General features: G+C 48.1%; 1 protein-coding gene across 2 annotated transcripts; it reads left to right on the forward strand.

The window, feature by feature from the left end:
- The first annotated feature begins 1,747 nt into the window (after positions 1-1,747).
- On the forward strand, positions 1,748-27,586 carry Tmem98 (transmembrane protein 98). 2 transcript variants are annotated; one of them, XM_059269570.1, is made up of 7 exons: positions 1,748-2,349; positions 17,862-18,045; positions 20,260-20,391; positions 21,234-21,267; positions 23,087-23,202; positions 25,523-25,582; positions 26,864-27,586. In XM_059269570.1, the coding sequence occupies exons 2-7, from the start codon at positions 17,915-17,917 to the stop codon at positions 27,069-27,071; spliced, it is 681 nt and encodes a 226-aa protein (XP_059125553.1). In that variant the 5' UTR covers positions 1,748-2,349; positions 17,862-17,914; the 3' UTR covers positions 27,072-27,586. The 2 variants fall into 2 exon arrangements, with proteins under 2 accessions (XP_059125553.1, XP_059125552.1); XM_059269569.1 differs by lacking the exon at positions 1,748-2,349 and adding an exon at positions 15,685-15,798.

Below are 27,586 nucleotides of genomic sequence, written 5' to 3' on the forward strand. Positions count from 1 at the left end.
TTATCTGGGCTCAGTTTGAGGATACAGGCCATCATGTCTAGGAAGGACGTGGTGGCGGAAGCTTGAGGCTGCTGGTCGAATTGTATCTATAGTCAGGAAACAAAGGATGCTTTCCCTTGGCTCTCCTCCTCCTTTTCAGTCAGTCCAGAATCCATGAATGGTCAGGGTCAGTCTTCCCTCATTTAAACACTTCTAGAAACACCTGTCTAGACCTACTCCGAGTTATGTTTCCATGGTGATTCTATGTCATTTTTTTTTTTTTTTTTTTTTTTTTTTTTTTTTTGGTTTTTCAAGACAGAGTTTCTCTGTGTAGTCTTGGTACCTGTCCTGGATCTCGCTCTGTAGACCAGGCTGGCCTCGAACTCATAGAGATCCACCTGGCTCTGCCTCCCTAGTGCTGGAATTAAAGGCCACCACCACCTGGCTCCATGGTGATTCTAAATGCAGTCAGTCAAGGTGAAAATGGAAACTGGGCTGGTAAAATGGCTCAGTGGGTAAAGGTGCTTCCTGCCAAGACCGATGACCTGAGTTCAAATCCCAGGACCCGCATGGTGGAAGGAGAGAACTGATCACTGAAAGTTGTCCTCTGATCCCTAATAAATAAATAAACTAATGTAATTTTAAAAACATTTTTAGCTGGGCAGTGGTAATGCACACCTTTAATCCCAGCACTCAGGAGGCAGAGGCAGGCGGATCTCTGTGAGTTCAAGGCCAGACTGGTCTACAGATGGAGTTCCAGGACAGCTAGGGCTGTTACACAGAGAAACCCTGTCTCGGGGGTGGTGGGTGGGTGGGGTAATTAAGGGACTGGAGACGTGACTCAGCAGTTAAGAGCACTTACAGCTCTTGCAGAGGACCTGAGTTCAGGTCCCAGCACTCATATGGTGGCTCACAATCACCTGTAACTACAGTTCCTGGGTTCTGATGACCTCTTCTGGCCTCTGAGGGCTCCTGAATGCATGGGGTACATATTAACTCACAAAGGTACACACACACACACTCACAGACACAGACACACACACACACACTAAATATATAAATTTTTAAAAATTTTAAAGAAAATTAAAATTTAAAGATCTGTATAATTAAAAAAAGAAAATGAGAAATGAGATCTCTGTTGCAAATGGGCTCTCTGTCTGTCAGTATGAAGGAGGGTTGAGAAGTATTTCTAAATGATTAGCATGAGGAGACACTCTGAATCTTACCTCCAGCCTTTCCTTTCGCAGGGACACACACACACCAAAAAAAAAAAAAAAAAAAAAAGGAAAAAGAAAAGAAACGGAGGGCGAGAAGATGTAAGTCATACTTACAACACAAGTCATACAGGCCCCAGGAACAGCGTGCCTTGGCCCTCAGTGGAAGCAGAGCCATCAGAAGGGACACAAATACACCAGAGGTGGCACCTGAGGGGGAAATGCTGAAGGATGGGCAGGATTTGAAAGGTGGGGTGGGCACTGGTGTGGGTGGGATGTGAAGCTCAGGGAACCAGCCGAGGAAGGACAGAGTTCCCACTTGGCTGCAGATCCAATCTCACAAGGAAGCAGAGGGAAGGGAGGTTGGCAGGCAGTTGAGAAATGTTAAAGTAAAATGTCCGCAAACATAAACCATAAAGCGTGAAGTGCTTTCTAAACTAAAATAGTATTCTCCGTCTTCGGGGGAGGGGGGGCGCGGGGGCATTAGAAATGAACTCTGCTTCTATTAGGAGGAGCCCAGAGGTGAGAGTTGCTGTAACTGGAGTTGGTCTGTTTCTTCCTACAAGGGCTATCTTTCTCACCAGCTGCACCCTCTCTTTTCTCTCTTCCTCTTCCTTTTCGCAAGAGGCTGATAAGTGCAACTGTCTAATTTCTTTATCATGCCCCCGTTGTCCTTCTGGATGGTTTGAGCTGTTCTGTGTGTGCTGGAATCCGCAGTAGCCCTGAGTGCTGGGAGTTGAGGTACACCCTGAGTTGTGCACTGTGGAAATGTCTGTGACATCCCTGTGCCGTTTCTCTCCCGAAGCCACCCAGCTTCAGTGGGTGCTCCTGGATCTTGGATGTGCGGGGCTGTCTGGATGATTGGCACCTGGACCAGGGGAGCCCGAAGGCATTAGATCATCTTTGAACAACTTCAGAAGAGCTGTCATCCACAGAGATGTCCTTGCAGCAATCAATTGGAGCCTCTCAGAAGAGCTTTTGATTAAACGAGGTCACCCTGCATGGCCCTGGAGTTAAAATGACTACGTTTGTCAAAAACTAAACAACGACAACGACAAAAAAAAACCTTGGCTATGTCAGAGGGCTGGGCTGGAGGACAAGTGTCTGAAAAAACACCTGCAGTATTGGGAATTTACTGCTGCTCACCTGGCCTCAGGTACCTGTGCCTAACCTTTAACTTGTATTGTGAAACCATTTAGACACACCCATGCATATTGTGTGTGTGTGTGTGTGTGTGTGTGTGTGTGTGTGTGTGTGTTGTGCTCATTTGTGGCTTTTTAACTTCCTTGTTTCTCTCCTGCTTTGAGATGGCCCACTGTGTTTTTGGAGGATACAGTTCAGCTGATAACATGGAGTCCCACCACCTCTCTCTAGACTTGGGGGTGGGAACTAGTGCCCTGGCCCCAGTGGAGATAACTGGTGGGGTGTGGGAAGAAGAGCTTCCGTGGGTTGAATCCAGGCGTGGGATCGCTGGAAAGGAAACAGCGTGGCCAGGCTTGCAGTGTGGCTTGGTGTGGCATAGCGTGGAGGGCTGTTCTCTGTTTGTGGCCTAGTCTCCCAGAACCCCTCCCCCAACCTGTGTCTTTGGTCACACACTCTTCGCGTTTACTGCACTTCAGTAGATAAATTGATGGAGCTCTTAGGAGTGCCTAGAGGGACACCATTTAGACTCCTGGGGGAGGGGAAGGGTAGATATTTACATATCTCTACCATGACACAGAGGGATTTTAGAAAGGGAAAATGTGTTTTGCTCACAGGCTCGTGGTATTGGTTGTCTAGGTCACACTTACATAATACAGCAACGTATACATTAGGTGTGGGCGATGTATACAATGGAAAAGCCGGTCCCGACTGTGGAAAAAGCAAAGCAATTATAATAGCATGCTAATGCATTGAGTATGGTACACAAAGAATAAATGGGATCACATGGAATTCTTCGAAAGCCTAGCTAGGTGAGAGGTGAAAAGGATGGAGGGAACTCCCTGAGCAAAGGCTTCCAGGCAGGCAGGATGGCTTTGGGTCTCTTGAAGTCACTAAGGGAGTCCAGAGCAGTCGCTCTAGCTAGCAAGTAGGATGTGCAGTGGGAGGCAGGCTGGAGAAAAAGACCCAGGGCAGAGTCTTCATTTCGCCTGAATATGGAAAGGAGCTGCTGAGGAATTTTACCCAGGGATCGACGTCTTTGGCCTTCTGGTTTTGTTTTGTATTTTAGTTGAATTATAACCTGTGGTAAAGTGTATAAATATTCAACACTCCTTAGAGTTTTGTGCATGAATACTCAGACTAAGAGACAGAATGTGACCATCACAGACTTAGTTTCTCAGACCATTTGTTGCTGGGGTGTTGAGCGTCGATGAAGCAAGTTCGGGGAAGGGAAGAGGAGTTTGAAACGCTTCCCATCTCTCTGGAAGAGTGGTGGTGCTGGCCTGGACCTGAGTGGAATCACAGTGGGGCCAGAGGGCAGTGAGAAAGGGAAATAAATGCTGGAGATAAAAGCAATTAGACTTGCTCTCGGGGTGTGCGGGAGGAGTGAAAGTAGAGTTCCTAGGTGTGGAGTGTGAGCAGTGTGGCTAGCGTGGTCTCTGCTATAGAGATGGAACAGGCTAAATGAAGAACAAACTTTCCAGGAGAGGGAAGGATGGAACATTCCATTCTGGACGCATTAATTTTTAAATACCCGTGAAAGATACAGGTAGGGACGTCAGCTAGATAGGCGTGGGCCAAAGATACACAGCTGAGAAATATCTGCTTAGACAGAGGTCAGCCAAGTGAATGGCGTTGTCTAGGAAAATGGGGTAATGCGGAAAGGCAGAAACAAGCCAGAATTGGAACAAAAAGTTATAAATATTTAGAGTCAGAGTGGAGGAGCCGACAAAAGAAGTCTTTTCATTGTTGCAACCAAAATACCTGCCAGAAATAAAAGAGGAATGGTTTATTTGTGCCCATAGTTCCAGACAGTATGGCCCATCATTGTGCGGAAGGCATAGTGGAGTTTGAACCTGTGGGAGGCAGGAAGCGGAGAGCATGCCCAGACCCAGGGACCAGATAGACTTCCTGCCCCTAGGTACCCACTTCTGTCAGCCAGGTCCCAACCTCCCAACACCATCACCAGCTGAGGAACAAGCATTCAAACCATGAGCCTATGGGGAACATTTTAGATTCAAACTTAAGCAAAGGTGGAAAAAGCTGAGAATAGGAGGGCATTAAAAAAAAAATCCCATTTGGTGTGCTCCAAGAACTCTCCCGAGTTGTTCTCTCATCTTCACATACGTCTTTGCATACACACACCCTTGCATATGAGTGCGGGCACACTCAGAAACCACACACACACACACACACACACACACACACACACACACTCAATAGTTAAGTAAATGTTTTAAAAAAATTAAGATGAAAGGAGACAGGCACTCAGTACTGAAAAGGACAGGCAGGTAACTGGAGAACCACTGGGCATAAAAAATAACAATAATAAATAAGTAAAAATGTTGTTTTAGGGGATCTCATACATCCCAGGCTGGCCTCAAACTTGGTAGGCAGTAAAGGATGACTCCTGGTCCCCCTGTCTTTACCTCTCAAGTACTGGGGTTACAGGTGTGCGACACAAAGCAGGGTTTGATTTTTTTTTTTTTTTACATTGGAGGTCTTTATTTTTTTTTATTTTAATTTTCTTTTCATTTTACATACCAACCACAGTTCCTCCTCCCTCTTGTCCTTCCCTCCCACCTCCCTCCTACCCGCCCCCCATCCACTCCTCAGAGAGGGTAAGGCCTCCTATGGCAAGTCAACAAAGTCTGGCACATCAAATTGAGGCAGGACCAAGCCCCTCACCCCTGCATCAAGGCTGAACAAGGTGTCCCACCATAGGGAATGGGCTCCAAAAAGCCAGTTCATGCACCAGTGGTAAATCCTGGTCCTACTACCAGGAGCCCCACAAACAGACCAAGTCACACAACTGCCACCCACATTCAGAGGGCCTAGTTTGGTCCCATGAAGGCTCCCTAGCTGTCCAGAGTCCGTGAGCTCCCACTAGCTCAGATCAGCTGTCTCTGTGGGTTTCCCCATCATGATCTTGACGCCCCTGTTCATACAATCCCTCCTCCCTCTCTTTGACTGGACTCCTGGAGCTCTGCCTAGTGCTTAGCTGTGGATCTCTGCATCTGCTTCCATTAGTCACTGGATGAGGCTCTATGATGACAATTAGGGTAGTCACCAATCTGATTACAAGGGAAGGCCAGTTCAGGGACCTCTCCACTATTGCTTGGAGTCTTATCTGTATTTGTCCTTGTGGATTCCTGGGAATTTCCCTAGCACCAGGTTTCTCCTTAACCCCATAATGACTCCCTTTTTCAAGATATCTCTTTCATTGCTCTCCCTCTCCATTTCTCCCCATATTTGACCATCCAGGTCCATGTTCTCATCCCCCACCCCTCCTCTCTTCCCCCTCCCAATTTACCCAGGAGATCTTATCTATTTCCCCCTCCCAGAGTGATCCATGCGTGTCCCTCTTAGTGTCCTCCTTGTTACCTAGCTTCTCTGGGGTTGTGGATTGTAGCCTGGTTATCCTTTGGTTTACATCTAATATCTACTTATAAGTGAGTACATAACCGTGTTTGTCTTTCTGGGTCTGGGTTACCTCACTCAGGATGATTTTTTTCTAGTTCCATCCGTTTTCATGGCTTGAAGTTTTAAAAAGAAATACTAGAGTCTTTTTGTGGTTGGTAATTCTCAAGTGTGGTGGAAGGAGAGAACCACTTTTTGAAAGTTGTCCTTTGACCTCCACACACATGCCGTAACACTGATGTTACCACCACCACCACCAACGCCACGGCCATGGCCACGGCCACGGCCACGGCCACGGCCATCACCACCACTACCACTACCAAGTTAAATTGAAATGTTAGACAGTGAGACCTGGACGTACAAGGACAGATGGCTGTCCAGTCGTGAGTACCTGGCTGAGATTTGTGATCATACACTGAAATTGAAACCAGATCTGTGTGACTTTCTCTTACTGCACGTTGGGGTGCCAGTTGGGGCTCTGCCAAGTAACAGCAGAGGATTAACTCTCTGTTGGACCATTTGACAAATGCCTTCCAGAAGAGCCAGGGTATGAAGGGAGTAGGAATGTCACAAAGCTCGTGGGAAGTACAGGAGCCATCAAGCCTCTCTCTCATCTGGGCCTCCATGGAGGACTTTTCTCTCTGTAGCATGCTCTGGCGTTAGCTAACAGCTGAGGAAGGGCACATACCTGAGAAGCAGTGGTGACACCCGGTGACGGCTCCTCAAAGTGCACCTTGGTGGATGTGGGCTGGGAGCGGATCTCCAGGAGGCTGTCTGTTCTACTCTGAAAGGCCTCAAGCTCTCTCTCCAGTTAACTCCTGCAGGATCTTGTGTCTGTGCCCTATTATTCTCAGGGATGGCGAAGCTGCTGTGTGGTGCAATAGCTTGGAGCAGAGTGCAAAGGCACTCTAAGTAATCTGGGGCTATTAGCTCCAGAGCCCAGACTTTACTTCTCTGCTGGGTTCCTGCTGGCCAGGGACAGGCTTGCTTCCTGGATCCTGTGGCATTCTAAAGCCCTGTCCAGATTCAAACAAATGCTGGGCAGTGCCTAGACTCTTCTGTTTCACAGCAATCCTGGGGGAATTTCCCTCCTGACTGGCTCAAGGGCTGAGTGAGGGTTGTCCCCTTCTCCATCACCTCCGAAGAGCGGCCTTCCCTGTGGGTTCTCAGACATCATACTGTTGTCCCAGGCTCTTTGTCCTAAGTACTAAGATCTGGTTTTGTCTAGAGAATCATGGTTCCTCTGCAAGTCTGTTACCCAGCTGTTACCTATCACAAGTCGTGGGTTGGACTTGTGGGCTAAGAAGCTGGCTATCCCTTAGTTGGAGGCTATTCTTTAGAAAATAAGAATAAAAAAATTTGAGGCTGGAGAGACGGCTCAATAGTTAAGAGCACTTGTTGCTGTTGCAGAGGGTTCGAGTCCACATGTGGTGGTTTCACAACCATCTGCCCTCTTCCGACCTCTGTGGGCACCAGGCAGGACTGTGGTACCCTTACATACAGGCAGGCAAAACACATAAAATAAAAGACATCTTTTAAAAACATGTATTTTATTATTTTTAAGTGTGTGTGTGTACATGCATTTACACACACACACACACACACACACACACACACACACACACACACTCGAGTGTAAGTGCCTGGAGCTGGAGCTGGTTGCCTGATGTGGGTGATGGGAGCTAAACTGGATTCTCTGCAAGAGCAGTATAGGCTCTTTTTTATTTTTAATTTTTTGCTTAGATTTATTTATTTATTTAGTTAATTTTGTTTTTTGAGACAGGGTTTCTCTGTGTAGTTTGGGTGCCTGTCCTAGTTCTAGCTCTGTAGACCAGACTGGCCTTGAACTCACAGAGATCCACCTGGCTCTGCCTCCCAAGTGCTGGGATTAAAGGAGTGCATCACCGCCGCCCGGCAGATTTATTTTATTTTATGTGTGTGAGTGTTTTTCTAGTTTGTCTGTGTATTATGTGCATCCTGGGACTGGAGTTATGGAGGATCATCAATCAACATGTGGGTGCTGGAAATTGAACCCAGGTCCTCTGCAAAAACAAATTTTCTAGCCACTGAGCTGTCTCTCCAGCCCCTGTTTGAGCCCCTTCGACCCAAGGGAAAAATACAGAGGATCAACATAGGGGAGCTCCCTTTGCAACACCTTTTTGGCCCCAACTCTGCTGTTCTGGTATAAATACTTAAGGCTTTATTATCAGGTATTTACACCACACACATGTCATAAGATTGAAGGAGAAAGAGAAACTTCATAGCAGTGTGACTGTAGAGGTAAAGTGACCGACCGCTGGTGTCCTCCTAAGGCTGGGAGAACACACAGAGAGGTGGGTACAGAAGAAACACCCCAGTCTTGAGACAGACAGAATTGGCTTCACACCCCAGCTCTTCCAGTTACTAGCTGTGGATCCTGCAGCATGCCCCTGGCCCTCTTAGACACTCAGTGTCCCCAAGGGCTTAATCCCTCCCTCCCAGAACAATTGAGGTTCCATGTATGGAGCACCTGGAACAGAGTAGGCACTCGGTAAATGCTATCCTGAAAATTCACTGATTTGGGTCATGCAAAATGATGGGTTAGGGAAATTAATAATGAACCAGGCAGGTGCTGTGATAGGGACTTTGTAGAAATTCCATGATTATTATTATTATTAATCACCCCTTAAAATAGACCATTATTCTCCCTGAGTTGACATAGGAACTAGGACTTGAGAAGTTATTTTACAGCTAGTACACTGGGACTTGAATTATGATGTTATCCAGGACTTAGCTTGAAATACATATACAACCCCAGGGCTGGCTCAGTTGGTAGAGTATGACCTGTGAGAAGCCCTGGCTTTGATCCCCAGCTCCGCATAAACTGGTGTGGTGACTCCTACCTGTAATCTCAGTACTGGGAGGTGGAGATAGTAAGGTCAGAAATTGGAGGTCTTTTTGGGGGTATATGGGGAGTTTAAGGCCCCTTGAGGTAGAGACTCTAAACACACACAGACCTACAAACCACACCCCAGAGTGGCAGCAGTTACAATTACTGTGACGTTGGTGGGTCAAACAGAACCAGAAATGCAAATGACTTAAAGTGTTCAATCCATCCTTAAACCAACTTCATGTGCATTAAATAAAATATGGGATGTTAATTCCCCTTATACACATCTAGCTGTCACTCCTTAAATATTTAAAGCAAAAGAAGTTTCCATTTGCTCTGAAGTGAGATGTGGCACAAATCTAGAACAGGCAGAGGAAGGCTGTGCAATCTGTCTGTAGAGTGTCTTTTGAAAGTTTTAAGAATCTTTGCCAAGAGTCTGTCTTTCCACCCTCCCAATTGCTGAAGTACGTATGACCTAATGACTTCAGGGGACACCCCCGAAGAGGGTCTGTCTGCCCTTTGGAACAGCCACGTTAACTGAGAGGAAATGCACACTTGACCTGAAGCCCAATGGGGACCCTGGCTCACTTGCCCTGCTAGCTCTCAGGCTTCCTACCAGCTTTTCCGGTCTCCCTTGCTTCCTGGTCCTACCCACGGCACTCTGGCCAGCTCTAGCAGTTGTTTGCTTGAGAGGTTATGCTTGCTGGCTTTGCTCCTGCAAGGTCTCAGGGAAGGCCTGATCTGTGTGTGTACACAAGCCCCTCCCTGACTGGTGTGGCTCTCCTTAAGAAAGCCATTGGCCAGTCCATAATAAAAGGGCGCAGACACAGAAAACAAATGGACTAAGAGTCATTTGTTAGTTAAGCCAGGGATTGTTAAGTTGTGCCCCTTAAGGCTGGCCTTCTTGCTCTCTTCGGTGCTGGTGTCTCAGTGTGTCCAAGAGTTTCCTGGGTACTTATCCCTCCTGCTCCCCATCCCCCACCTCCTCCAGGGGCTGCCACGTAGTCCAGCAGGCCTTCCAGACTGAGTGTGGGTCTTAAGTTCGTTCTCCCACTGGACTCTGACCGTGACAGTGGCTCAGCTTTCCATTCATTCTTTGCACAGGTTCTTATTTGGGCACCAACTCAGTGTCAGGCAGTACTCTAGATACCAGGGGTCAGCAGGAAACAAGAAAGTCCGAGCCCTGGCTGACATTAGATCCCAAAAAGATTGTGAACAGTAACATAAGTAGTGATTTGCTCCATTAAAAACACATGTCCAGGCTGGGGAACAGGCATGATGGGAGGTGCCCCAGGTGGACTTCTCAGTGGAGGCGTGAGCCAACACCTCAGCAGAGGGAGGGAGGAAGTCACTGGGATAATGGAGGGAGTGTTCCAGACAGAGGGAATTCCAAGGCCTGACATTGGGTAAACAGAACCCGTTTTTCTATGCTATCCTATGATGAGCACTTATTTCATTTTGAAAAAAATATACAAAAGTCTACCATCTAAAACACTTTTAAATGTACAGCTCACTACCCTTAAGGTATTTGCATTTTGTCTTTTGTTTATTGGTTTTGGATTTTTGGGGTTTTTTTGTTTGTTTGTTTGTTTTTGAGACAGGGTTTCTCTGGGCATTTGCATTTTGTATAAACACCACCACAATCCATCCCCAACACTTTTTTTTTTCTTTTTCATTTTCTTAAACCGAACCCCTGGACCCATTCCACAATAAGTCTTCCTAAGGCAAGATAGAAAGACAGAAAACTATGGGGCATGGCAGGGAAAGGCATCCCTCCAGAGTCTGGCTGAAGCCTCTAGCTAGCTGAAAATCAAGAATTCCAACATAATTAGCATTTGCTTAAGATCTTTCTCTTTTCTTAGCTGAAAAGCTGCAATTTTTTAGGAATCTGACCTTTAACAGTGAAAGGACATATCCTAACCCCCTGTGCAACCTCAGTGGCTCCTGATTTTATCTTATCACATTGTAATTCTACCCAAGGTACCTCTGGAGCCATCTTATAATCACATTTATCGAAGAGGATAGAAAAAAAATTGCTGGGGTAGTGAGGTGTCTGAAGGGGTAAGGATACTTGCCACCGTTCCTGATGACCTGAGTTCGATGCCTGGAAGAGAGGGCTGACTCCTGCAGGTTGTTCCCTGACCACCACCTAGATGCCATGGCACATGTGTGCCCACAGCCAACACACTCACGTGAGAGCTCATGTGTGTTCTCTCTCTCTCTCTCTCTCTCTCTCTCTCTCTCTCTCTCTCTCTCTCCCTCCCTTTCTCTCTCTCTCTCTCTCTCTCTCTCTCTCTCTCTCTCTCTCTCTCTCTCACACACACACACACACACACACACACACACACACACACACAGTGAATGTAAATTAAAAATTTTTTTTTCTTACAACCATTTGAGACATAACTAGAGACACCAAGATAGCATATGTGACTACTGGCAGGACACTTAAGTGTGACTTTGTCTTTGAGAAAAGACAAAGTCTTCTTTGCAAACAAGCCCACACTCATGCTCTCAAGTGTGCTTTTGGTTTTCCCTAAACACCTACACATCTACCTTTCTTTTTCTTTTCTCTGTCTCTCTCTCATGTGTGCGTGGTGTTTATATGTGTTCATGTGTATATGTGTATGTGTGTGAAGTCTAGAGGTCAATGTTGTGTATCTGCCTTTATTTCTGTCCACCTTATTTTTTTCTTAATTTAAATTTTTATGGTGTGGCTGTTTTGCCTACATGAATAAATGTATGTGCACTACATGTGTGCCTGATGCCTAAGGAGGACACAAAAGGGTGTTGGATCCCCTGAGACTGGAGTTACACAGATTGTTATGAGCTACCACCTGGTCCTTTGGGAGAGCTACCAGTACTCTTAACCACTGAGCCATCTCTCCCACCCCCTGTTTACCTTATTTAAAAGACAAGGTCTTTCCCTGAGCTCAGAGCTCCTCAATTTGACTAGGCTGGCCGGACAATGAGCTTTAGGGATCCTTCTGTCTTTGCATCCCCAGAAATGATGTACAGCCACCATCCCTAGCTTTTATCTGGTGCTAGGAATCTAAACTCAGACCCTTTTACAGCAGATACTTTATTGACTAAGCAATCTCCCCAGCCCTTTCTATGTTTAACAAACTCCAGCTCTGCTTCATACTGACTTGCCTTTTTTTTTTTTTTTTTTTTTTTTTTTTTTTTTTTTTTTTTTTTTTTTTTTTCTGTACTGAAGTCAAGAATCCCGTTGACTTGAATTGAGGTTCCTAGAAGATTAAGGCTCCTCCTCACGTTGTGAGGGCTGCAGTGTGGAATTGTGTCTCTGTCCCTGACACCACTGGTATCCCTTCCCTTACCCCAAAGACTACCATTATTTTACTTTTTATGTGATGAACGCTGTATGCTTTGGATGTTGTTTTAATGAGAGTTCTCTAGAGGGACAGAACCAAGGAGATGAAAAAATACATATATGCAAATATGTATCAGAGTTTATTAAGTCAGTTTTAAAATAGTAACAAGAGCCAAATCATACCCAAGAAGCTGAGAACCCTGTAGTTACATGGTCCTTGAGGCTGAATGCCTCAATACTCAGAGTAGTCCCACAATAGCTGTCTCTTATTGGGTTTGGCAACTGGCAATTGTTCGGTCCACAAGGTGGGGTGCTTCAGTAGTTCCAGTCTGGCACTGGAAGTCCAGAAGTTTCCTGGGGAGCTGAGAGCTGCTGATCCCTTGTCCATAAGGAAAGTTTGGAAACAGTTCTGCTATTAGTGAAGGAATCATCATCATCATCATCATCACCATCATCATCACCATCATCATCATCATCACCAGCACCACCACCATCATCATCATCACCAGCACCATCATCATCATCATTATCATCATCATCATCATCACCACCAGCAGCAGCAGGAGGAGGTGGAGGAAGAGTACAAACCAACTCTGAGGCAAGAGGGAAGGCCAAGTGAAAGATGATCTTCCTTCTAATATACCCTTTTTAAAAATTAAAAAATATATTTGTTTAGATTTATTCCATTTTATACATACACCTGTCTTTGCCTGCACATATATATGTGCACCATATGCATGCCTAGTGCCAGAAGGGGTCAGAAGTCGGCATCAGATCCCCTGTAACTGGAGTTGTGGATGTCTGTGAGCCACCACATGGGTGGTGGGAATTGAACCCAGGTCCTCTGGAAGAGCAGCCAATGATTTTCACTGCTTAGCGTATCTCCAGCTCCCTGATGTATGCTCCCCGGCTTTTTTAAATCTAGGCTGCTACCAGAAGGAAAATCTAGGCTGCTACCAGAAGGTGCCACCCACAGTCAGGATGAGTCTTCCCATATCAATCAAAGCACTCAGGACAATTCTTCAGTTGGAGCTACCTCCCTACTCAGATGATCCTAATTTGTGGCAAGTTGACATTAAAACCAACCATAATAGATAAGAAATGTCCCTCCAAAGCTCAGGGTGGGTCCCCAGTACAGCAGTGTTCAGAGGTGAGGCTTTTGGGAGTGTATTGGATCATAAGGATATGAAAGCTTTAGGATGTGGAGCCTAGTTAAAAAATTAGGTCACTGGGGGCATGTCCTTGAGGAGTATTGTATCCCTTGTTCTTTCTTCTTTCTCTGTCCCTTCCCGTCCTATTCATTCTCTTTCTGCTTCCTAGGCCCTAGCCAGCACTTGAGGTCAAGGGACAAAGTTGGAGGGGATGGTCAGAATCCTTGCAGGTCTATGGTGTACAGTCCCTGGAACCTGCCCACTTCCTAATGTGACTCTTTATACTTTCCTGATGATTCTATGGGCACTGATGTCCTTTCCATAGGTCCCATTTCCATGAGGGACACTGTACTAGGTCCTGTTACTTGCAAGGGAGGATACTGAATGCCAGACACAGTCTTCTCTGATGGCTCTAGAGACACTTCAGGGGTGCTGGAATGGCACAAGTTCTAGAACAATGGGAGACAGTGGGCTGGGAAAGGTATGTACTATCTAGAACCCCCTTGTCTGCCTGATGGATGGGTAGCATGTGGTTTGTTGGAGTGGGTTCATATCATCAGCTCTGGGCGGCTGCTTATATGTTTGTGTATATATATATAATGCTTATTTATTAACAAATGCTTCAAGACTACTACATCTCTTGTGTGGCCATAAGATTTCAGAGCTGGCCACAAGAATCATATAGTTTAACTGCATCATCTAACCAAGACAAACAGAAACAGTTCATCTCGGAGAATCTCTAGGAAATGAAGACGCTGGCCCAGTGTTCCCGTCTGATACTTGAGGCTGGGCCGTGAACTTTCCCCACACAGTCACAGTGCTCCAAAGGTCTTTATGAAAGCACTTCAGAGGGTGCTAAAACCACTCCCCAGCCTTCTCTTCCAGAGAAGACACCCTGAATTGGAAGCAAAGCTCTTGCCCCTCCTCTTCCCAGTGTTACGGATCAAACTCAGGGCCTTGTGCACGTCGGGTTCACTCTACCATTAGGCTGTGCCTGTGAAAGCTGGGTGTTGACATGTAGTGTCTTCTTGTACTAGTTAGGTTTCTATTGCTGTGAATGCCATGGCCAAAAGCCGCTTGAGGAACAAAGTTTACCTTACAGGCTGCAGTCCTTCCTGAAAGGAAGTCAGGGAAGGAACTCAGAGCAGGAACCCGGCGGCAGGAATTGAAGCAGAGACCTCAGAGGAGTGTTGCTTACTGGCTGACTCCTCATGGATTGCTCAGTCTGCTTTCTCATACAACTCAGGACCAGTGGCACCCCTTCCAGTGGATGGAACCCTCTTATCACATGTAAGAAGTCCTATATTCAATCTCTAGCAGGGCAAAACAAAGCAGAACAGGAGCACAAGCACACCAAAATAAACAAAAACACCAAGCAAACCAAAACTAAACAACCACACCGGGATCTTGATGAGCCTGTGGGCTCTGGTTTACAGATACTGCATCCTATCGATGGAGACCTAATCTGTATCCTTGTTCTTTGGCATCGTAGGTCCTTGTAAGTGGGCTTATCTTAGACCTGGACACTCCACCCATGCTTCACTTGGTCCACTCAGGCTCTGCCTTTTCCTCAGGACAGACCAGGAATGTGACCATTTGGAGCCCATTCATTTCCCCTTGTAAAACATGGTCTTGATACTCTAGAGCAGTGATTCTCGACCTTCCTGATGCTGCCACCCTTAAAACAGTTCCTCATGTTGTGGTGACACCCAACATAAAATTATTTTCATGGCTACTTCATAACTGTAATTTTGCTATTGTTATGAATCGTAATGTAAATATTTGTGTTTTCCGACCTCTGTGAAAGGTCTACCCGAAAGGGGTTGCTATCCATAGGTTGAGGAATGTTGCTCTAGACTTTGGGATCCCTACCCAAATAGCCCCCAGTCTGCTTCCTAGGCCTGTGGGGACCTCTGAGATCCTAAATTGCTGCCATCAGCTGTCATCCTTAGGCCTAAAGGGCAGCCTGCTGGTGACTGTTAGCGGCCTGGACTGTGTCCTGACTGATGAAGTGTGGCCTCTTTGCAGTGGGATATGTAGGATGGGATCATGGCCGCGACTGTCTGCCATTATCCTGGCTAGAACAGTGATTAGCAAGAGTCTTATGTCAGGCTGCTGATTCACTGTTAGCCCTGAGCCAGATTCTCCCCTAGAAAATGCATGCTGTGTGTCATTGACCCTGACACCAATTCCCAGCATCTTTACAGAGGAGGGCACCAAGGCACAGAGAAGGGAGGTCGAATTGCCCACCACGGCTAGTGAGGCGCTACAATCAATCTGCAGACAGCATGCTGGGGCAGCGACCCAGCACTGTAGGAACTATGGGAACTCCTACCCCGATCCCTGGATGGCCAGCTGGAGCACAGTGGGTGTGGGCGCATGGCCCTTGCGCTACCCTCCCGCCCTGGTCTCCGTGGGTGCACGTGGAGGGGTTCTCAGGTCGCCAGTGACTGTCTCCCAGCTGCCCCGGCCTCCCCGACGCCAATCTCCGGGCGGCCAGGGGCCTGGCGGGGACGGCGGCGCCTGGCAGCGGGGGATTTGGGTGCGCTGGCTGGGCCGCCCCGCCGGGGGTGGATCTGGGTCGTCGGCCCGCCCGCGCTCCCGGCATGCCCCGCTGCTGGCGGCTGCGGGCAGCACTCGGACTTGGCCTTGGGGGACCGCGGGGAGCCGTCGCGCTCCGGAGCCCCAGTTGAGGTGGGTGAGCACGCGAGCAGGGAGGTGTGGGGAGGGTGCTCCCTGCGGGCTGCCCGGACCCTGCTTTGTTCCGCCCGGCAGCAGATGCGGGGCAGCGCACAAGTTGGGGACCAAACTTGAGCGCGCGCTCTGAGCGGTGGCAGCCTTCCCTAGTGGTGGCTGGCAGGGCCAAGGAAGAGAGAGGGGGTCATGGAGTTGAGTCCTGATGGGTTTAGAATTAAATGGAGGAGGAGGAAGAGAGGGAGATGGAGAGAAGGAGAGAGAGAGAGAGAGAGAGAGAGAGAGAGAGAGAGAGAGAGAGAGAGAGAGAGAGGGGCACCGAGATAACAGAGAACACACAAAGGAAGAAATGCACACAAAGGAAGAAATGCACACAAAGGAACGCCCACACAAGAGGGATCATGAAGGAAGGCTGAGAGAAAGTTCAAGAGAGCACAGACGCTCAGAGAAACTCTCGAAACTGCTGCAAGAGAGAGAAGGAAGGCAGGGGGAGGCTTGGAGGAATGGGAGCATGGGAGAGAGGATGTGGGAAGCCTGGAGAAGGGGATACTGGAGGGAAAAGTCTAGAAAGGAAGACATGAATACGGGCGGAAGAAAGAAAAGGGTTAACATGGATAGACAAGGAAGGACAGTATAGAGTGTGTCTAGACCCTTGTACCTCTCTCCCTGGTTTTCCAACAGAGGTATAAGATGAAAAAAAAATCCTTCTGAGAGAGCAGCCTTGGAGACCTCTGAGGGGACTTCCTTGGCAATTTAAGCTAGTAAAACCCCCATCCTGTCTACCTGGCACTCTTGCCCACCCCTCAAAATCCAGCTCAAGCATCCCCAGGTCTGTGAAGGAGGCTTTTCTAGAAAGTATCATGCAAATATAGTATCTTAACTATCCAAGTCTGCACATAGCCCATTAGCATAGAGCAGAATCCTTCTTTCCTACCAGTTCATTAACATGGGGAAGGGGGGGTCTGTTTCTTCTCATCTTTAGTCTTCAAAATTCAGTGTTGCATGTAGATGATCAATATATGCTCCCCAGGTGACCATCAAGAGAGTTTGAGTCCCTGGAGACGTGGCACATGGAAGTGATGGACCATCCTGGGGTCATAGAGACGGCTAAGGCAGAGCAATCTTTTTTGTAGGTGAATAGACTAAACCCAGGGAGGGGAGGAGACTGCTCAAAGGGATGCAGATGGGCATTTCCCCAAGGTGCCCTGGCTTGAGTTTAACATACACTGATAGGCCACATCACATTTCAGTAAGTAATGGCTCACATGTAGGATGGTGGTCCTATAGAATTGCATCATGTAATGACACCATAACTGGTCTTAGTTTGTGTAAGTTCGATCTGGGCATTTGACAATGACCACAACACCTGGCAATACATTTCTCAGAACAGAAGCATGTTGTTAAGCCGTGCCTGACTGTTGGTGTGAAAGAACCTCCCAGATGGTGATAGGCAAGGAATACTCCACTCTGCCTCTAAGTGTCCAGCACTGAAAGGGGCAGTCAGAACCCACTGCAGAGTTTTCATTCTTCCTTAGAAAGGAAAAGGAAGGTGACTGTTGATTTCAGTGTAGGCAGGTGACTGTCTGCTGGTCAGCTATGTAGACTCGGACAAATTCCTTCACCTCCTGGAACCTCAGTTTCTTCATCATAAAGTAGAGGTGCCAGCACCTGCCTCATACAGCTGTTGAGAGACAAGTTAACACACACACGTCTGATCTGGAGCGGCTCCGCACTAAGTACAACCCCACCTTCTGCTTCCATCGTGGTAGTCCTCCACTCACGGGTTCTGTGACGTGAAATCATCCATGCCGGTACAAATGTGTCTCAAGCTTCAAAAGTTATCTCGGTCTAACTGGAAAATAATCTCTTATCATAAAGGAGAAGGGAAATTCGGGCATGGCATAAGCTGCACCTTGCTTCAGTCTCTTGGGTTTGCAGGTGACTTGAGGGGGCCTGGCTACCCTTTCCATCCTCCTTCGCCATTTCTAGCAGGCAAGACCCAGCTGCCCTTCCCTTCTTTGCCTTGTCTTGACCACATCTGCTTGATGTTCTGCTCTCTCCAGCGTCCACCTGCTCAGAGGATGTGAGTGGACTGTGTGTGGGAGCCCCTGGAAGCATGGAGACTGTGGTGATCGTCGCCATAGGTGTGCTGGCCACCATCTTCCTGGCCTCGTTTGCCGCTTTGGTGGTGGTTTGTAGGCAGCGCTACTGCCGGCCTCGAGACCTGCTACAGTGCTATGATTCCAAGTGAGTAGACTGTGATGGGAGGGAGGAGAGCTGAGCACTGACAACAGAAAGCCAGAGGGCCAGAAGCAATTTGGTGCTGAGCCACTTCAGCTCAACCTATTCTCTCTTAAATGGTTCCTGCAGGTCACACTTCCTACAAAGACTTCAGAGCTCAAGAACATTCCTTAAGCCGGGCAGTGGTGGCACACACCTTTTAAAAAATTTTTTTATTCATCTATCTATTTTACATCCTTGCCAGAGCCTCCCCTCCTAGTCCCCCCCACCCCACTCCCATTCCCAATCCCTTCCTCTTCCGTCCCCATCCAGGAAAGGGCAGGTCTCCCATGAGTAACAATAAAACGTGGCATATCAAGTTGCAGTAAGACTAAGCATCTCCCCATGTATTAAGGCTGGGCAAGGAGACCCAGCAAGAGAAGTAGGGTTCCAAAAGCCAGTAAAAGAGTCAGAGACAGACCCTGTTTCCCCTGTTAGGAGTCCCACAAGGGGACCAAGCTACATAACTGTAACATATGCAGAGTGCCTAGGTCAGTCCCATGCAGGCTCCCTGGTTGTCTATTCAGTCTCTGGAAGCCCCTATGAGCCCAGGTTAGTCAATTATGTGAGCCTTCCCATGGTATCCTTGACCCTTCTGGCTCCTACACTCCTTTCTCCTCCTCCGCAGGATTCCTGAACTCTGCCTAATGTTTGGCCATGGGTCTCTGCATCTGCCTCCATCAGTTGCTGGGCGGCACCTCTCTGATGACAATTAGGCCAGGCACTTACCTGCTATTGCTAGGAGTCTAAGCTGGGGTCCTCCCCGTAGGCTCCTGGAAGATTCCCTTGGGTGGCACACACCTTTAATCCCAGCACTCGGGAGGCAGAGGCAGACGGATCTCTGAGTTTGAGGTCAGCTTGGTTTACAGAGTGAGTTCCAGGACAGCCAGGGCTACACAGAGAAACCCTGTCTCGAAATCAAACAAAACAAAAAAACATTCCTTAAGCACACCAGCATTCTGAGACACCACTTTTTCTGTTCATTCAGTCACAGAGAAGTCACTGAACGTGTTCACCCTGACATGAAAGCCCCATCTTTGTGATGCTGGCCACCTCATTTGGCAGGGGGATGAGCCAAATCCCTTTCCAGCCCAAACTCTGGAGACGGAAATCTGATGCCCACACTCAGGAACACACCTAAGCAACAGGTGTTCCAGATCACGCAGTCCCAGCATAGGGGTGCCTGTCTCCTTCATCATACATGGTCCTGTGCAATTGATTTTGTAAGCAAGGTCAGTTTAGGGATTTTTGAGTGAAGAGATCCATAAAGGACATTAGCAACCAACCTTAAGCTTCTGATGTTTCTTGATCTTAACTCGGTCAGCATCTCCACTGAGTGGTTATCAACCTGTGAATACCCATTTAGATGGTTCTGAAGGCACTGCTTTGCAAGGAATGTTGCTATAGTTCTTACAGAACCCTGCTGTGAAGGAGGAGGTAGTTTTATTCAGAGGGGAGGGGTGGTTCCCAAGAGTGATTCTGTATACCAGTTAAGGGACACAGATAGGCTCGGGTGATCACAATGTCAGCCTTCCCATACTAACATAGGCTTGAAGGGAAAGAAAGGAAGATCACTTGTCCTGTCTCGGACTTCTCTGTGATCGTAGTAGCCCTGCCCTTTCTCTAGCACGTCAGCTCATCCTGTCTCACTTGCATTTTGGTCTGCCTTCTTGACCCACTGTTTAGCTGTGGGCACATTAATGTTAGGTCTCTATCCAGGACAAGCGGCCTCTCTAAATTGTCTTGCCTTTGTCACCATACCAAAATGTGTAAGATAACTCTGTGAAAAGAGAAAAGGTTCTTCCGGTTCATGGATTTAGAGGTTCTGATGCATGATCAGGTAGACTCACTGCATTTAGACATTGGATGGAGCTGCCGGCCTGGAGTTTGCGGAGAGGCAGACTGCTGACCTCATAGTCAGAATGCAGAAAAAGAGGAAAAGGAGAAAGCCAATGTCTCACAATTCCCTTTCGGGTCCAGCTTCAAAGACTTAAAGCCTTCCCACTAGGCTTCACTCTTGAAGGACCCACCTCCCAATAGTGCCATCCTGGGGACCAAGCTTTTAACACGCAGGCCTTTTGGGGGGGCTTTTGACTTCTAAACTATAGCAGTGACTGTGATGAATACAGTGTCAGCCACAGTCACTTGTCATGAAACTCTAACAGTGACCATTCCTTCTAGGCCCATTGTGGACCTCATTGGCGCGATGGAGACACAGTCTGAGCCCTCTGAGTTAGAGCTGGATGATGTGGTCATCACCAACCCCCACATTGAGGCCATTCTGGAGAATGAAGACTGGATTGAGGATGCCTCGTAAGGCCTCAGGGAACTTTGGCTTTCTAGCCCTTTAGGGGGACAAAGGGGCTTTTGGGTTCCTTTACCGGAACATGCCACTGTGTTCCAGAGCTCTTCCCCATCCTCCTTGTGAGGGATGCCAGCATAGGGCGTGACAGTGTTTGTTCTTGTCCCATGCCTCTTACTTTGTAGACTTGAGCACCCAGGTAGCTAGATGTGTGGCAGCCATCATTATAAAGTCCCCCAGTGTGGTTGGGTCATGCTTGGACCTGTCCAGGGATTTTGAGTCAGTTCCAGGCGGCCTTTGTTTTCAGTGTCCCACAGAGGACTGCACTTTGAGAAGTGTGTACCACTTCCTTTGTGCGTGTGCGTGTGCGTGTGCGTGTGCGTGTGCGTGTGCGTGTGTGTGTGTGTCCCATTTAGTTTAACTAGGGTTGCTTACAGGAATTATTTGTAGGAGCATGGCCATCCCAAAGTGGCTATACCACTAACTAAAGAGAATCTCTCTCCTTTTCCTTTACCCAACAACCATTAACTGCCTATGAGCCCTTACGGAGGATGGGGCCTCATAAGCCCCTCCCCTGAATGGATGCCTTTTGACTTGGGTTTACTAAAGAGGAACTCACCAGGCTGAATCTAGGGGAAAGGGCATGTTGGATACACAGAGATATAAAATGTTGAACTTGGCAGGTGGGGACAGAGCTGGCCGGAGGAGTGGGTGGATGTGTACACCATAGCACGGGGGTGGGGAGGGCTGTGCTTGAGGTGGTGCCTTCTGTGCTCACCTGGTGCTGGGTGGGGTAGCTGGAAGGAGTTGGGCTCCTTAGAGCAGCACTGACACTTTCCTCTTGTCTCCTCAGGGGCCTCATGTCCCACTGCATCGCCATCTTGAAGGTAATACTCTGATTTCCCTGTGAGGCTAAGGGTGGTTGTTGGAGCGCCCCAGGTGTGCATGGAATTGACCTTGCAAGCAGCCCGTGTTAGCCCCGGCTGTCTTTCTACAGTCCGTTTCCATCTCTTCCTATTGGGTCTGTTTTACTTTCGCGTCCTAAAACTCTTCTTTAGGCTTTCGCTTATCTGGTCCTCTTAACACAGTGGCCTGTGGAAAGGACAGCTTGAGGGTCTCCAGTAATGATTTTACCAACCATGGAAAAGCTGGGTGTCTGAGGCCGTGGAGCCGCTGAAGCAAATGAGGCTCTGGCCTCCCTGGGATCCTTTGTTTATTAATACCGAGCTCAGTCCGTGGAATGCGTTCTGTATCTGGGTTTCAGTTACTAGAAAGTCTTCCCTGGCTTCTTTGGTGACAACAGTCAGATAAATGGGATAATCAAGAGTTAAAAAAACAAAAACCCAAACTACAGGGTCTTCCACTCGGAGGCAGACTTTGGTCTTTGAAGGCCTGAAACCTTTGGAAAATTACATTCAAATTGCCCTTTAGCCATTTTCATAGTTTCAGCATTCATTTCTCAACTCTTGCCTGATATCATCCTTCCTAATAGAATAATAATAACATGCAAATATTGAACAAAATGCTAATATGGGTTTCTGCACGCCAGTAACCTTATGTCTTTGTCTACTAATTATTCAAGATTTCAAAAGAGACAACTCGGTCTTTTCTCTAGGGTCACTCAGTACAGGATATTAAAAAGTCCTCTATCTGCCTCTTCCTTGGCTACCTCTGTAGGAAATTGTTGCCTCAGAGTCCGGAAGCTCCTTGGATGTATAAATATGGCTGCACATACAGATATCATTGTGGACACAGATAGCTAGGTACACTGACCGGAGCAATAAACCATATTACATTTCCCTTTGCCCAGCCATGATGTGTCCTGGGCCTGTTTTTTTTTTTCTTTCTCCTGTCCATCTCCATCCAAGTTCTCCATCCCACTTCTGGGACTAGGGAACTTGGATTTAAAAAAAGGGCTTCTGAGCTTCATCTTGAGACCCCAGAATGCCTTTGCTCTATCATCTCCCCGGAGCATGAAGGAGAGCGTGAGTCCTTCCTCCCCAGTGGCCTCCTGGGCTTCTTCCTGCTTTTGTTTTCTAGTAGCAGCAGGTAATGGGGCTTCTTTGCAGGGATAGAGGCATGCTTGGTTTTCACATGGGGGAATACAGAAAGAGGCAGTAAGCCTTGGAGGTGGCCAGCGGTGCTGGCGGAAGAGGAAGAAGCCCACATGCTGTCATTTTGCCTCTGCCCTGCGGTTTCCGGGGCCCTTTCATTATCACCTGGACAAACATATTAATAATACACAACCCTCAAAAACTGCCAACAAAGGAGGTATCATTGTTGGAGAACGTTCCTAAAGAGAACAGTTGCCCTTTGTTCAGCCCCATTTCTGTGGGTGCCCCACTGGAGATATTATCCATTTGGAAGTCTAAACCGTGAGGGTAGGTAAGAGAAAGCACTCCCTACCAGGATGGTGAAATTAGAGCGCATGATTTTTCTTAGATGGATTATTCCAGCTTAGTCCTCATTGAGCTGAAGTTCTGCCCTTGATCTGAGTGCTCCCGCCTCCGTCCACCCCAACTATCACCCGGGCTATTGGCTCTTGTCTCTTTCCACCCCATTTCCTCTCATCATTAGGGTAGGAGCCAGATTAGTGCCCGTGCCCAAGGTGGGGCCAGATTTGTCTTTGTCAGGGTGGTAGAACCCTTTGTGTGGAGTGGGGAGCCAGGTCACCCTTCATCACCTCTTTCTTCCTTGTTATATTAGATTTGTCACACTCTGACAGAAAAACTTGTTGCCATGACAATGGGTTCTGGGGCCAAGATGAAGACTTCAGCAAGTGTCAGCGACATCATTGTGGTGGCCAAGAGGATTAGCCCCAGGTGAGTGGTCAGTGGTTGTGAAGTCCCATACTCCACGGGGGGTGGTGGGGTGGTGGGGTGGTGGTGGGTGGTGGTGGTGGTGGTGGTGGTGGTGGGGGGTGGAGGGGTGGGGGGGGTGGAGGGGTGGGGGGGTGGGGAGTGGGGTGCGGGGGAGCTGAGATACCCAGCAAGGCTAAGCAATGCTCTAAAACAGTAGGTCTCGGTTATCAGACTGCCCAGTGTATACAGAGCAGCTCAGTATGGGCATTCCTAAGCTGAGGTGGTCACCTGCCATCCCTATTACCAGCACAAGCCCTTTAACAGCTCCAGGATAACTGTGCTGACAGTCTGCAGCTACGTAGTGACCACTCTGGTTCTCACCTGGTCGGCTTCCCTTCCCTTACTACACTGTGGCAGTCAGCAGGCATGTTTCCCGCCGCCGCCGGCTCCTATGCTACTATCTCCTGTGACTTCCCAGCCACGCCATTAGGTCCAGCCTGTTAGCTATACTGGGAACTGGTTTGAGGGTTACCTTCCTTTCATGGCGGCTCTCATTTGCTGCTTGGTCCTCAGCCTAGCACTGGGTGGGAGGTGAAGCCACAGAGCATTCAGAACTCCCGAATTCCAGGCTGCCTGCAAAATCCCTTGTGGGAGGTACCCAGCAGAGCCCCAGTCAACAACTACACCCCCTCAGCTGGACTGGATTTTGCAAAGAAAAATAAGGCCCTTTTCTCCGAGCAAAAGGCTGTGCTAAATGTGTGCTGCCACCTAGTGACTGGTATGGGGATTTGCTGTCAAATGACCCACTCCAGGAAAGTGTTCTTATCAGTCACCTGACCCCTGTGCCTTGAACGGGCCTCCACTGTGCATTCCTGGTGCCTGGATTAAATCACAAACAACCGGCCATTTCTGTCTGAGTGAGCTGTCTGGTAAAGCTCAGGAGGAGCAGCCTGTAAGATCCTCTGAGAAAAACAAGAGTTGGTGTGCTTGGACTCTGTCTAGGTAGTTCAGTGAGGTGAGACGGTGAGGAGGATGCAAACCAGAATAGCTTCCGGCTTGGGAGATGCCTCATGGGTGCCGATACCCGGTTGGCATCAGCCCCTGCGTGAGACACCCCCACCCAGCCGCCAGCTTGTGCCAGGCATTGCGGCCGCGCTCCCACCATTTTTAGGCTGTGCGGTGCTCACATCCGCTGGATCCTTCCTTGTGCTTGTTACCACTTCTGAGACCCATTCACAGGGCCTGGACAGGTTATGAACAGGGTGTTAGAGTGCTGAGGTTTCTGAGAGGGGGCACGGTTAACAGTGTGCCAAGGTGAGCGTGTGGCATGGCCAGGAAGGTAGAGCTCCCTGCTGAGCACCTGGGACAACCTCCTTCCTGTTTTTTTTTTTTTTTGCCAGTCAGCTGCCTTCATGGGTTCTCCCTCCCTCTGGCTGATATTTGTCCCCATGTCCTTGTCTTATTTTCTGCATCTGCCATGATGATGATGATTTATTAGTTCAAGGATGCTGAGGACCACCATGCCTTTGCACCAGCTTGTCAGCTTCTCAGGCCTGAGTGAGAACAAGGGCTGTATTTTTCTTAGTGCTTTTAGAAATCAAGCAATACAGCTTTCATTCTTTTTTTTTTATTATTATTATTTTTATTTTACCAAGGAATCCATGGGAGCAAAATCTTGCAGCTCACAAATCAGAGCAGGTAGAAACTTAAAATATTAGTTACAGACTATGCAGCATGGAAAAGACACACAATGGAGGAGTTTGAACCCAAATTAAGCTATGACTTTTTTTTTTTAAAGTGTTCTATGTCACTGTATTAGCATCTTTAAAAAAAAAAAACAAAAGTAAAAAATGCTTATAAAAACTAACCTACTGCAGGAATCGTTTATCTGAAAAGGGGAATGCTCCCTAATTCCATCCTTCCCAATTTGGAGATATAGCCACCATTAAATGGTGAACATTCCTTTAGACCTTCCCTCTCTCGCTGTATAGCTTTGGTTTATTGTTCATATTTATATATGCAGAAGGATACAGCCTGCTCATGCTTGCCAATTACCTTTTAAATGTAGCAGTAATCCTGAGCATCACTCCGTATGTATGACCTCACATATTTTAACCACCAGAATGAAAGCAAACTCGGAGAGCAGAGTATTTTCCAAGCAGAACCCGAAGTCTTTCTGTTAGACTCCGTCTGGGCATGCAGAAGCAGCTAGAGAAAGGACCCCTGAAGGGTGGGTGTGTCATACCAACAGAGAAGTCTAGTGTGAGGATGGGCAGGAAGGAGAGAGAGAAGGGAACAAGAAGGTGAAATACTGACAGTCGTCCCTATTGCCTCCCCTCAGAGTGGATGATGTCGTGAAGTCAATGTACCCTCCGCTGGACCCCAAGCTCCTGGATGCGCGGTGAGAGGGGAGAGGGGGATCACTCTTCTTTATCACCCCTCAGGGTCGCTATTATCAAGCCTGCCCAGGCTGGCTGCCTGGCTTCTTCAAAGAGGATGGTTTTCCAGATTTCCAAGGCCACCCCTGGCTCTGGGTTCATCCCCTTCCACTCAACACTGAGCCAACCCGTGAGTTGAGCCTGGCAGGTGATAGAGCCCAGACTTCTTCCTGAGCCCCCGAGAGGAGGGAGCAAACCGTGTATCATATCAGGGCTTGGATGTGCATGCTTAACTGGTTATGCCAACTTGGCCTCCCTGCCCTTCGCTCCCCATTCCTCCCTCTGATCTTTGGACTCAAAACCAGCCACACCTTGCTGGAAGCACGGCCCAGCAGGGCTGTGGCGAGCCCAGCAACAAGAACATGTAACAGGTCAGCCACAGGTGGAACTCACTCCCCATCAGGCATCTCAGGAGCCTCTTCTCTGGACCCTCCTCCACCCCACAGAGTGCGCTCAGCCCTACGGAATGTAAACCCATTGAATACCTACATGTTGTCTCCATTTGATTTGTGAGACTCCCATGGACGTGTTGTGTGACGGTTGCCAGGTGGCTAGTAAGTCATGACGCGCCTGCTTTGGTTACTCTGCCCCATTCCCATCGCCGCTCAGCTTTCTCCATGGGCTGGTAACCGATAATGGAGCCCTGAACACACCTGGCACTCTCACCATATAAAAATTATTTCATAGTGAATTTTTCAATTAAAAAAAAAAACCCACAGAAATAACAACAACAAACAAAACCTTCCTCTTCAATTTGATTTTCAATTACATTTTCTTTATCATTGAGTAAGCCAGCCCTGGGCTTATTGATTTGTGGTCAATAAGAGATGTTCACTGAAGAGGGATATATATAGCCCATCTTTAAGTGGGCAGCAGTTGGAGATCTGCTCATCGAATTGACCACATCCAAACTGTTTCATAAAACACCCTTCTGGGAGCTGTTTATGGCCGTGTTGCTGAAAGCCTGTTCCACCGTCTTAAATATGTTTACCAGACGCAGCTCTTCACTTTCCCCTTGGAGTTTTGTCAAGCTCCTCAAAGGCTCCAAGACAGTTAACCTTGTTTAAGCCAGCCGTCCCCTATGTATTTCAGCGTGGACCCCTTGTGTTACATAACCGCCCACCTTCCAGAAGAGGGTCTCCAGTTTTGGGAACACTAATCTAGAGTGTGCACCCATTTGGGTTTTTATGCAAAGTTCCCCACTTTCTACGGAGGCTGATCTTTTCTTTTCTTTTCTAACCCAGGACAACCGCTCTGCTCTTATCCGTCAGTCACTTGGTGCTAGTAACCAGGAATGCCTGCCACCTAACCGGGGGCCTGGACTGGATCGACCAGTCACTGTCTGCTGCTGAGGAGCATCTGGAAGTCCTCCGAGAGGCAGCCCTGGCTTCTGAGCCGGAAAAAAGCCTTCCCAACCCCGAGGGCTTCCTGCAGGAGCAGTCGGCCATTTAATCTGCAAGGCTCCAGTCTCTGCCTCCACGTGGCTCAGCCGAGCCTTCCACTTCCTGTAGATTTAGTTGTTCTCTGGAGCTCTGGCATCCAGCCCCGGGTGCTGAGGAAAGCCGAGAGCCTCATCCTGGATGCCTCCGCTGCAATGGCAAACAGTGGCTGGAGAGTGGCAGTGTAATACCACAGTTAAGGGGGCTGCCGTGTACCTCTTCAGCAGAACACAGAAAGCTGCAGGGCTTACTGCTAGATTTAGTTCATTTAATGTTTCCAAGAAAATGGAGTTGCCCTCTAAGAATCAAGAGGCTTCACACTGCATTAGGATTTCTGGCTTCTGAAAATCAAGGTGTGGCAACTCGCAGCTGCGCTGCGAACAATCAGAATGAAGCCGGGATCGCCTCTTTGGAGAATCCTTGAACTCCCCTTGCTGGTTTGTGTTCAGTCCTTGGTCCCTGAAGCATCCAAGCCCCTCACCCCCATGTGTCTTCCCCTTTCCTGTTTGTGTTTGAAGCCGAGGAAGA

The sequence above is a fragment of the Peromyscus eremicus genome, chromosome 8a (assembly GCF_949786415.1).
Source record: "Peromyscus eremicus chromosome 8a, PerEre_H2_v1, whole genome shotgun sequence".
Lineage (NCBI taxonomy): Eukaryota > Metazoa > Chordata > Mammalia > Rodentia > Cricetidae > Peromyscus > Peromyscus eremicus.